Source organism: Crinia signifera, chromosome 5, assembly GCF_055691185.1.
Source record: "Crinia signifera chromosome 5, ASM5569118v1, whole genome shotgun sequence".
Taxonomy (NCBI): domain Eukaryota; kingdom Metazoa; phylum Chordata; class Amphibia; order Anura; family Myobatrachidae; genus Crinia; species Crinia signifera.
Window position 1 is genome coordinate 317,088,292 of NC_139221.1, and position 12,626 is coordinate 317,100,917.

Below are 12,626 nucleotides of genomic sequence, written 5' to 3' on the forward strand. Positions count from 1 at the left end.
CACTTATTGGGTGGTCAGGTGTTGGCATTGACACGCACACAAAAACATTTTTTTATAAACTCATGGCTAACTCTTCAATGGAAATTTACTAAGATAGGAGTCCTAGTTCAGAAGGAATAGTATCTATTACCTTCAAGAAGATAACTAGTGAACTTGCTGGTAACTAGTGAAAGTAGAATACACCATAATACAAAGGGAACATTGATCACTCACAAGTACAACAGACAGGCAGGAAAGTGTCCTAGTGACCTAACAAGCAATGTGAAAGCATCCTTAGTATTCTAGTACACTGGACACCAAACCATAGATTATCTATCCCAAATTGACGGCTGAATCTATACCAGAAATTCAACCTCAACATAAGGCTGGGAAATGGAATTAAATAGGCAAATATATTAAAATAAAATAAAAGATCAGGTTGATCCTTATTAAAGCTATGGAATCCCTGTGTGTAGAGTGCCACAAAGTCCCTACACTACAAACCATAATATCCTAGTAATAACTAGCTGATGTGCCTGGCTTCAATCCGGCAAATGCTTGCTGGGCGGGACATTACCCCTTTAAATTCTTGCATAGCGAGTGGCTGCAAATAACTGTCAGTCTCCAGACCACCCAACAGGTCAAATGTTCCAGGTCAGTAGGTGCATCGGGAGAGTTCACCAACTGTCACATCCTCCAGTGCACAATGGTGATGCATTGTTAATGTCAGATGTACGTTCTGCCACATAACGGATACAAAGCAAACAATTATATTCGGACCAAGAGATTCGGGGCCTGATTCAGAGTCGATCGCTGATGTGCCAATTTGCAGATTGAGCCATTATCAAATGACTGCGCATGTCTACAGATCGCTAGGACAGTGGTTACCAACCCTCGTCCTCAAGTACCCTCAACAGTGCACATTGTGCAGGTCTCCACACAGACAGTGAGACAATTAGCTCCACCTGTGGATCTTTTATGATGTGTCTGAACAATGAGTGCACCTGTCAGGGTGACTGGAAAGGGATAAGGTCATTGGGTCACCAGCAAGTTGTCTAGGTCGACATGCAGGAAGGTCGACAGTCAAAAGGTTGACATGGGTTTTTCACTGTTTTTGAGCCGACAGGTGGTACCAGGGTTGGGAACCACTGTCTTTAGGACACGTGGACCCAAATGGTACCTTTGTTATTGTTAGCAAGTGTGTGTGTATTTTACTGATGTGATCATTTATAATTATAATAAGTACATTTTAACTCTGTTCCCCTTAATTAATGCATGGACACCGCTGCATTCTTAAGCGGTGTTCATACTAGTACCCTGCATCTTCTAAAACCCGTGCAGTTCCTCTTCCCTGCCTGGGGTGTCGCTCTCTGCTGTGGAATGTAGCGCGGTGTCCACTACCTCTACCGAGATGGTGCAGGGTACACACATTGCAAATTATTTTCTATTGGTCAAAGCCTCTGGCCGCCTTCTTCAGAATCTTTCCTGCAAATTTCTACATTATTTTTGTTGCCCCATCTGGTCCTATGTCTGCCAAAAATAACACCCTTGATGTCAAAGAAGACAACGAACACAACTTCTGAGTGTGAATTTGCTATGACGAGCTTTCTGCATTCTTGGTGGTGCTGGAGCTTCCACTGCATGGACTGACGTCTTGTCTCAGGACAGCGCTGGAAGATCCAGGTTTAATCACAGACAATAACTTAGTCTAATGTCCGTACAAATTTGATTTTGATGTTCTACCTTGGAGCTTTGGAACGATCTTCGCACAAACGTTTGCCACGTAAACTTCTTGATGCAAAACTTGCCTAACATTTTCTCTGTCGATGTTCCCATTTCTGCTATCATTCCGATACTAAGCCGACCGTCAAGAAGAACAACTTTCACAATTTGTTTTAAGTTATCATTTGTTTTTGGTGTTCAAGGCCTAAAAATTAAAAGATGTGATGGTTCCCATAGCAACCAATCACATTCCCACCGAAAGCCGGGGGGAGGGATAATCCAAAAAAAGCCACTGATTGGCTGACCATTCTTTTTGATGTTTTATATAATTTTTATATGACCAACTCCCCCATCAGATGCGATACACTGTGGGTGCTTAAAAGCACCATAAGATGTGCCACTAACGGCTGCACGTAAGACTTATCTTATCGTATAATCTCTGGCTCCGATGTGCACGGGACTATGCATCGGATGTCATACACATGCAATTTGTTTCCGATTTCTCAGTCTGATCCCCAGATTTGGATGAAATTGGGCCCAAATCGCATAGTGTATGGGGTGCCTTAAGCATAACACACTAGAGGATATTATAAAATATATCATATACAGAAAGGGCCTTCTGAGCTATTGATTTAAAAAATCCTCTAGTGTGTACACTCAATATCATTAAGGACACCACTTGCTTACTATACAATTTGGCTATAAAGCCAACAACCTACATGTTCACAAACAGGCTCTAACCAGAGTAGAAAGAGAAGTTGGAGGAATTGGTGCACAACTGAGCAAGAAGACAAGTACATTAGTCACTAGTTTGAGAAATAGACGCCTCACAGATCCTTAACTGGCAGCTTCATTAAATGGTACCTGCCAGTGTCAGCGTCTACAGTGAAGAGGAGGCTCCGGGATGCTGGGCTTCTAGGCAGAGTGGCAAAGAAAATGCCTAATCTGAGACTGGCCAATAAAAGGGAAAGATTAATAAGGGCAAAAGAACACAGATATTGGACAGAGGAAGATTGGGAAAAAGGGGTTATGGACAGATGAATCAAAGTTTGAGGTGTTTGGATCACACAGAAGAACATTTGTGAGACGCAGTGAAAAGATGGAAGAGTGCCCGACGCCATCTGTCAGCATGGTGGAGGTAATGTGATGGTCTGGGGCTGCTTTGGTGTTGGTAAAGATTGGTAGAAGGTAAAAGGGATTATGAATAAGAAAGGCTATTACTCCATGCCAAACCCTGTGGACAGCGCTTGATCGGAGCCAATTTCCTCCTCCAACAGGACAATGACCCAAAGCTCACCTCCAAATTATGCAAGTACTATTTAGGGAAGAAGCAGGCAGCTGGTAGTCTGTCTGTAATGGAGTGACCAGCGCAGTCACCAAATCTCAACCCCATTGAGCTGTTGTGGGAGCAGCTTAACCGTATGGTACGCAAAAAGTGCCCATCAAGCCAATACCACTTGTGGGAGGAGCTCCAGGAAGCGTGGGGGGTGGGGATTTCTTCAGATTACCTCAACAAATGAACAGCTAGAATGGCAAAGGTCTGCAATGCTGTAATTGCTGCAAAAGGAGCATTCTCTGAGGACAGCAAAGATTGAAGGCCAAAATTATTATTTCTAACCTTGCCAATGTCTTGACTATACCGTATGTTCTATTCATTATGCAACTCATTTGATAAATAAAAGACAGTTTTTGGGTGACCCCAAACTTTTGAACAGTGTATTTATAATGTACACACACACACAAACACACACAGTATGATTAAATTTAATTTTGCAGTGTATCCTTTCAAAGGAAAGTCAGGGCTTACACTGGGAAAATGTCCTTTTGACTCTTTAAACCCATTATTCAGTAAATTCTGAAATACAGTACGGCAACAAAGTAACTAGGGCTGCATTACGGGGTTACACAGATGTGGTGGCAGCGGCGTTCCAGTCTGTACTGTGTACTCGGTTACTATGTGATGTTCTGATAAACCTTTAGTCAGGAGGAGAAAAGCTTTCTATGTATTAGGAACATATTCAATATTCTATATAATTAACGTCACAAAAAAAGTGACACCTTTATAACTATGAGAAAGAAGGACTTACCATTTCTGCAGGTAGTCCTGCGCCTCTAACCGCGCACCGATCTCAAATGTGATTCCAGGCCGAATCGGAGGCTTCTTACTCATTGTAGCTTCTAATCTTCCACAAACCTGGGAGGAAACGCAATTTAGTATTTGACATACTGATGTAATGCAGTAACAAGAATTGGCTTACTCTTACATACGGTATAACAGCTACTAAAGGCAAACAGTCACACACCATTAAATTGGCCGGACAATATACAATATATAATGATCTCAGATTACACAATTTATGCGTAGGACACTAACTTTGAGCATGGTTGTTTCCCCTGTCCAGGGTCTTATTAAGGTGGGCAGGAAAACTCATGGTTAGGATGAAATGATTCTAAGTATAGTAAAGCTGGGTACATACTAAGCAATATTACAAACAATATCACTTATTTTGGCCCTTTTGAGTGAAATGGTTGTAATATCGTCCGTGTACGATTAATATCATAAACGCTAATGAGGTCTCCGGTAGTCTCTACATGCAGCTGCATTTTGACTAGAACATCAAGGACTGCAGGTACGAAGCGGCGATGTCACGGATATCATTACCGATATAGCACAGTATGTATGCGCCAAGTCGTTTGTCCATGAGTTCAAGTGAAAACACTGAGGATATCGCTTAATTCCGTATATCATGTAGTGTGTATTCACAATCCAGCTTTAGTTCCCAACCCTGGTCCTCAGGACCCCAACAGTGCTCGTTATCCAGGTCACCTCACAGAATCACAAGTGAAACAATTAGCTCCAACTGTGGATCTTTTACAATGTGTCTGAATAATAAGTGCACCAAACCCTTGTTTGTATGTTTGTTTATTTTTTCAAGCCACTTGGTAGGTCTCCTGCAGATTGGAACCAGTGTTCGCACCCGTGGCACGGTACCGCTAGTTACTTTTTTCTTGGAGCCCGAGGTGGTGCTCCAAACACCCAGCACATGAACTAAATCGTGCAGTACGAACTTGAGGACCCTCTCCAAAAGGAGAAGGGCCCCATTACTCCACTAATCACTTGAAGCCAAAAGGCCAAGAGAGGAAAATATGGATCGGTGGGCGAACCTCGCCGAAGCTCGGACTGACCCTCTTCCCTCAAAAGGGTTAGGGAAGATGGGTTCTCCTCGCCGAAGCTTGGAGGAACCCCCGGCGGACTTTCCTCTGCTTTTCGACTCGGGGTCGCCACCCAACATCCCCTAGCCGAAGCACCACCCTGGAGATTGAGGAACCTTGGCTCTCCCCAAAAGGAGAGAGCCTTGGTAGGTAGGGAGAATGGCAGCCCATAAGGTCGTACCACCAACGACAAAGACACACTAATGAAAAAAAAAACTATGAAAAGTGAGAGAAGATAGGTGACTAAATAAATAATAGGACCCCAGCCAGGAGTAAAAAAAAAATGGTCCTGCCCCAGCCAAAAGGCATAAGGCGAGCAAGATGTGCACATACCTAAAGGGAGAGTGCGCATTGCTACTGCCAAAAGTGCATCATGTGGACACCAGTGCACGTTTATGGCATCTCCAAGTTTCCATGGAGGCACGCTACACCTCGGGCTCTAAGCAGCTGACCTACCAGCGTCCGACCAAGTGTTTCTCTGCTCCACCAGCAGGCCCTTTACAAACCCTGGCATGGGAATGGATACTCCACCTGGCCTTTCAATGGCTCTCCATTAGGGGCTGCGGACCCCCAAAGTAGAGCAATCTACTCGGTCTCAGTGTTTCCTGAATGCCAAGGTTAAGGTACTAAGCTGGACTGTTCACTGTCTTCCCATCAGAGGCTACGAACCTCTGGAATGGGAGCAATCTACTCAGTCCCAGGGTTTCCCAGCTCCTCAGGAATGGATACTAGACCAGGCTCTTTGCTGTCTCTCCATCAAAGGCTACAAACCCCCTTCAGAGAACCATCAACTAGGCTCTGTGTCTCTGCCCTCCCTAGCAGTTGGGGGGAGACCTTGTTAACTCCCCCACGGCACAGTGAAGGTACTCAGGCAGACTTTCCATGCCCTGAGCATGAGGGATCCCATCCTCTCCACCCATTGGAGCAGTTACTCAGTCTAGCTTTTCACTATTCTGCCAGAGGCTGGTCCAAACCTACTGATAAGAACAGATACAGGGCCTTATTCGAGTTCACTCTTTCTGACAAAATCCTTCTTAGATGGACAAAACCATGTGCACTGCAGGGAGGCAGATGTAACTTGTGCAGATCTGATTAGATTTGGGTGGGGTTTTACTTCAAAGTGAGATCTATATTGCAGTGTTAAAATAAAGCAGCCAGTATTTACCCTGCAAAGAATCACCAAAAAATCACCAAATCTATTTCTATCTGCACATGTTACATCTGCCCCCCTGCAGTGCACATGGTTTTGTCCATCTAAGAAGGATTTTGTCAGAAAGAGTGAACTCGAATAAGGCCCACACACTTGATCTTAGCCAAAAGGCCGAGAACCACTACGGCGTGCCATTCAATGCTTTTTTATGAGCCCTGAGAAAACAGACGGTGACGAGGCCGTGCCAATCGCCGCCACAACGATGAGCGCAGCTACATCTGTATGTTGCTCCATCCGATATTATGCCCAGATCATTTTTCATCAAATCAACACAATTTTCAAAAATAATTCTACCGTACGTCCTAATTTCAGTTAAATTTGGTATAAAAATGTTGCCATGGGATTAAAGAAAAGGCCACATTTTTTAGGCTGATAGTACACTGGTTTTAAGTTATAAGCCTTTTTGATTCTTAAAATGTTTTATTTTTTATTATTGAAAGCCCTTGAAGAGGTATGAGACGTTGCCAATTCCCTAACGCAATTAGAAGACTGCAAATGCAAATTAAGAACTTTTCAAACAATTGCAGCTATAAAAGGCCTAGAACTGCAAACCCAGCGCACTACCAGACTAAGATTTTGAAGTTATCTTCAAACCCATGGCATCAATTAGTACACCAAATTTCTTTACAATTTGACACAGTTTGAAACCAGGCTGTGTTGATTTGGTGTGGAATACTGAGCTCCTATAATTACGTTAGGGTAGCGGTGCGGAACCTCCGGCCCGCAAGCCGTATACAGCCACCGGAGCCGGTTTTTGTGGCCCGCCCACCCGACGGCTGTACAGCAAGTCTCATACAGGGGAAATCTCACGAGAGCTACCGACCTCTCGCGAGACTCCTTGCACAGCCGCCAGACCACACAGACCGGTGACTTGTAACCAGCGGAAGCCACCAGAACGTGGGACGGCTGCCGCAGGACGATTTGTAAGTTGTTGGTTTTAAATGGCCCTCGAGGCATTATGCCTCAATGCAAACGGCCCTCGGACCCCAAAAGGTTCCCCACCCCTGCGATAGGGGATAACGGGATGATACACACTGTTGTGAAGAATATCTTCCAGAGCGCAAAATCTCACAGTGGCCTCATCGGACCACAGTATTTTCTATGCTAGTCTCCCACATGCTGCCTGGCACTTGGTCCGGCTTGGACTCATCCCATCACACTGTGATCCCTGTCTCCTCTTGTCACATACTGTAGGTGTTCACCTTGTCATATTACTGTCTTATGAGTATGGACTGGCCCCTGGCAGAAGAACAGAGAAAGGCCGGACTGAGTAACTGCTCTAATGGGCGGAGGGGACCCCTAATGCCTGGGAGTGGGGAAAAGTCTGGCTGAGTACCTTCACCACCGTAATTCCACTGGTAGGAGGGGGGGGGGGGGGACACTGGGCCCAGTAGGTGACTCTCTTGATGGTGTTTGTAGCCCCTAAAGGATGAGACAGTGAAAAACTCAGTCTAGTATCCATTCCCAAGGAGCGGAGAAAGGCTGGGACTGTGTAGATCGCTCCCATTCCAGAGGTTCGTAGCCTCTGATGGGGAGACCGCGAAAAGCCCAGCTTAGTACCTGAACCTTGGGATGCGAGGAACACTGAGACTGAGTAGATTGCGCTTTCGAGGGGGCCTCAACACCTAAGGGAGTCATTCGAAAATCCCAGTGGAGTATCCATTCCCATGCCAGGGGTTGGAAAGTGCCCTAGGTGGGAGCAGAGAAACACTCGGTCGGACACTGACTGGCTGGCTGCCTGGAGCCCGAGGCTGCACTGTGGCCCAGGGAAACTCGGGGCTGCCGGAACATGCACTGGTAATCCCAAAACCACTATGCACAAGTATGGCATTTGCACTGCACACTCTACCTAGGTTAGCACTTCACGTCCTTACCCTGGGCCTTTTGGCTGGGGTAGGACAATTTTTCACACCCCCACTCCGGCCTTCTGGCTGAGGTCTCTTTATTTATTTTCCCTCTCACGTTGGTCACTTTTTCCAGTTTTTGTAGTTTGTCACTTTTTTTGGGCTGTGTGTGTTATGGGCCATCCACTGCCCAATATACCAGAGCTCTCATCCTTTTGGGGAGAGCTGTGGTCCCTGGAGGGGGCGACCCCAAGCCACAAGGAAGCCTACTGCGGGTCTCTCCAAACCTTCGGGTGCGGAGGACCCACCGTCCTAACCCTTCCGAGGGTTGAGGAAAGAGGGTCTCTCTGGCGTAGCTCAGGCAGGTGAAGCAGCATAATCCCCATAAAACAGCCGCTGGAGTCACGATAACACATGGTATCGGGGACTTATCCTGGATCCCATGTGTTATCGAGCAATCGCCTGTCCATTTCAGGACAATGAACCTAGCCTCTTATATGATACAGTGATAATGACCATCGGTCATACATTGCAATATTAGAAAATTTTTATCAGATGAATTTGGGGCCAATAGGAACCGCCCAGTGCAGTTCCTCTTCCCTTCCTGGGGTGTCGCTCTCTGCTGTGGTGCTTCTAGCACAAGTCTTGTCTGCACATCAGTACTGAAATACAGACCACACTGTGTTAGAAGCAGCACAGCAGAGAGCGACACCCCAGGTGGGTAAAGGGACCTGCATGGGTTTTGTAAGATGCAGGGTATGAGAATGAACATGCTCTCCCCCTCTCTCTCTCAGTCATAGTAGTCATCTCTCTCTTCATACTGTCATCTCTCTTCTTCAGGCATGCTGTCGCTTCTATTCCTCTATCTCCCAGCTATACCGTCATCTCTCCCTCTCTCTATCTCCCAGGAATATGGTCGTCTCTCTCCGTGCCACACTGTGGCCCCCGTTCTCTCCCACTCTGCGACACTGTGGATGTTCTCTCTCCTGCTCTCTCCCCATCATACTGCCGCCTCTCTTCCTGCTCTCTCCCCATCATACTGCCGCCTATCTTCCTGTCATACTGCTGCCTCTCTCTCTGCTCATCCCACTGCCACCACTCTACCCACAACATATTGATGCCGTTCTGCCATCTCTCTCTCCCTGCTGTCTCCCAATTATACTACCACCTCTCTCTCCCTGCCCTCTCGCCACCACACTGCCACCTCTTTCCACAATATATTGCTTCCATTCCCTGCTCTCTCCATCATACTTCTATCTCCAAGTCACACTACTGCCTCTCCCCTTACTCTCCCCCGTCACACTGCCACCTCTCTCCCCGTCACACTACCACCTCTCTGCTCCTGCTGTCTCCCCATGATACTGCTATCTCCCTTTCCCCATCATATTGCCATCTCTCTCTCTCCCTGCTGTCTCCCCATCATACTGCCACCTCTCTACCAATTATCCTGCCACCTCTCTCTCCCCACCACACTGCCACCTCTCCACAATACATTGCTGCTGTTCTCTGCTCTCTCCACACTGCCGCATCTCACCCTGCCACCAATCTCTCCCTGCTCTTTCCGCAATACATTGTCACCGTTCTCTGCTCTCTCCATAATACTGCCTCCTCTCTGCTCTCTCCCAGTCATACTTCCACCTCTCTGCCCCCTGCTCTCTACCTGTCACACTGACACATCTCTCTGCTCTCTGTCACATTGCCGCCTCTCTCCGTTCTCTTCCACATCACACTGCCACCGCTCTCCCTGCTTTCTCCCAGTCATACTGCCACCACTTTACCCATGCTCTCCCCGTCACATTGCTGCCTTTCTCCCTGCTCTCCTCATTCACACTACCACCTCTCTCTGCAATATATTTCTGCGCCTCTCTGCTCTCTCCATCATACTGCTGACTCTCTCCCCCTGCTCTTTCCCCATCATACTTCCTCCTCTCTCTCCAATCTATTGACACTGTTCTCTGCTCTCTCCCCCTCATACTGCCACCTCTTTCCTCTCCCCAAAATACTGCTGCCCCTCTCTCTGTCATACTGACGCCTTTCTCTGCTCTCTCTATCATAGTGCCATATCCCTGTTCTCTCCGTCATACTACCACCTCTTTCTCCTCAGCATAATGCTGCCTCTCTCCCTGCTCTCTAAACACATCTCTCTGCTCTCCCAGTCACCTTTCTCTCTGCTATCAGTACCCAACATAATGCCACCTCTTCTGCTCTCTCCCCAAAATCTAACGCCTCTGCTTTCTCTCCATCATCCAACATACTTCTGCCTCTGTGCATGCTCTCTCCCAGTCATACTGCCACCTCTCTCTGTAACATATTGCCACCCCACTGGTCTCCCCGTCATACTGCCGCCTTGTCCTGCTTTCCCCATCATACTGCCATCCCCCTCTCTCTGCTCTCCACAAAATACTGCCGCCTCTTGCCACCCCCCTAAAAAAAAAAAATACTATGGCCTCTCCCCAAAATACTGCCGCCTCTCTGCTCTCTACCCAAAATACTGCTGCCTCGCTCATCTCCTTCGTCATACTGCCGCCTCTCTATGCACCCTCTCCGTCATACTGCCAGCTCTCTCCCCAACATACTGCCGCCTCTCTCTGCTCTATCCCCATCAAACTGCCACCTCTCCCTGCCCTATTCCCATCATACTGCCACCCCTCTCTCTCCCCTTCATACTGCTGTGGCCTCTGCTTTCTCCCCAGCATACTACTACTGCCACCTCCCTCGGCTTTCTCCCTGGCATACTACTACTGCCGCCTCCCTCTGCTTTCTCCCCGGCATACTACTACTACTGCCGCCTCCCTCTGCTTTCTCCCCGGCATACTACTACTACTGCCGCCTCCCTCTGCTTTCTCCCCGGCATACTACTACTACTGCCGCCTCCCTCTGCTTTCTCCCCGGCATACTACTACTGCCGCCTCCCTCTGCTTTCTCCCTGGCATACTACTACTGCCGCCTCCCTCTGCTTTCTCCCTGGCATACTACTACTGCCGCCTCCCTCTGCTTTCTCCCTGGCATACTACTACTGCCGCCTCCCTCTGCTTTCTCCCTGGCATACTACTACTGCCGCCTCCCTCTGCTTTCTCCCTGGCATACTACTACTGCCGCCTCCCTCTGCTTTCTCCCTGGCATACTACTACTGCCGCCTCCCTCTGCTTTCTCCCTGGCATACTACTACTGCCGCCTCCCTCTGCTTTCTCCCTGGCATACTACTACTGCCGCCTCCCTCTGCTTTCTCCCTGGCATACTACTACTGCCGCCTCCCTCTGCTTTCTCCCTGGCATACTACTACTGCCGCCTCCCTCTGCTTTCTCCCTGGCATACTACTACTGCCGCCTCCCTCTGCTTTCTCCCTGGCATACTACTACTACTGCCACCTCCCTCTGCTTTCTCCCTGGCATACTACTACTACTGCCACCTCCCTCTGCTTTCTCCCTGGCATACTACTACTACTGCCACCTCCCTCTGCTTTCTCCCTGGCATACTACTACTGCCGCCTCCCTCTGCTTTTTCCCTGGCATACTACTACTGCCGCCTCCCTCTGCTTTCTCCCTGGCATACTACTACTGCCGCCTCCCTCTGCTTTCTCCCTGGCATACTACTACTGCCGCCTCCCTCTGCTTTCTCCCTGGCATACTACTGCCACCTCCCTCTGCTTTCTCCCTGGCATACCGCCACCTCTCTGCTCTCTCTTGCCATACTGATGCATTTCTCTCTCTCTCTGTGCTCCCCCAACATACTGCCGCCTCTCTCTTCTCTTTTACCAACATATTGGAATCACTCTCTGCTCTCTTCCCGTCATACTGCTGCCTCTCTCACTTTCACCATCATGCAAACATTTCTCTTCCTGAGCTCTCCCCTCCTCCCTGTCACCCTGAGGTGTCACTCTCTCCTTGAGGTTTCTGTCTCTCTGAGCTTTCCCCCTCCCTGCCACCCTGAGCTCTTCCTCCCTCTCCCTGTTACCCAGTGGTCTATCCTCTCTCCTTGTCACCCTGAAGTCTCACTCTCTCCCTGAGGTTTCTGTCTCCCAGGCCTCCGGCGGTGTCCAGGTATCGGAGTCACCTCTGTCCGTTGTCCGACCGCTGTCTCACTCCGGCTATGTCCTCTCTGGTTCCCGCAGCACGCAGCTGGGACAGGCCAGGACTAGGAGCCGCCGCCAGGCTACAGGAGAACGAGTGCCCCGGGAAGCCTCATCCTTCAGCCGTTTCTCCGCCGGACTCTCTCCCGCAGCTCCCAGAGAGCCCTCTGCGCTCCGCCAGCCAATCACATCGCGCCACGTCACAAGCAGGGGACCCCAGCTTCCGGGTCAGCGCGTCACGCGCACCCAGCCGTCTCCAAGGTGAGCGACACGTGACTTCCGGCCGCCTTGGAGCCTCCGCCCCTCTGTGGTCATGTGACTCATGCTTTTGATTAGGCGGGGTCATGTGACCTGTGTCACTCACAGCTACTGAGCTGCATTATAACGCCTCTGACACCTGTGTCGTATACACTGCATCCCCTCTGTTCCCTGTGGCACACACTGCATCATATGTGTCACGCCTGTCACCTGTGTCATGCACTGCAACACCCCTTTGTCATATACTTTATCTCACCTGTGTCACACACTTCATCACTGTGTAACATCCCTGTCACCTGTGTCACACATTGCAAAACTCCTGCCACATCTG

General features: G+C 48.6%; 1 protein-coding gene across 1 annotated transcript in view; it reads right to left on the bottom strand.

Moving 5' to 3' along the window:
• PHF20L1 (PHD finger protein 20 like 1) overlaps positions 1 to 12,252 on the bottom strand; it is an 88,203-nt gene extending 75,951 nt beyond the window's left edge. Inside the window, exons 1-2 of the mRNA XM_083144858.1 lie at positions 12,022 to 12,252; positions 3,789 to 3,895 (exon numbers count right to left, since the gene is read on the bottom strand). Of these exons, the coding sequence (XP_083000984.1) occupies positions 3,789 to 3,871 (83 nt within the window). The 5' untranslated portion in view covers positions 3,872 to 3,895; positions 12,022 to 12,252. The remainder of the gene's footprint in view (positions 1 to 3,788; positions 3,896 to 12,021) is intronic.
• Positions 12,253 to 12,626: the final 374 nt, after the last annotated feature.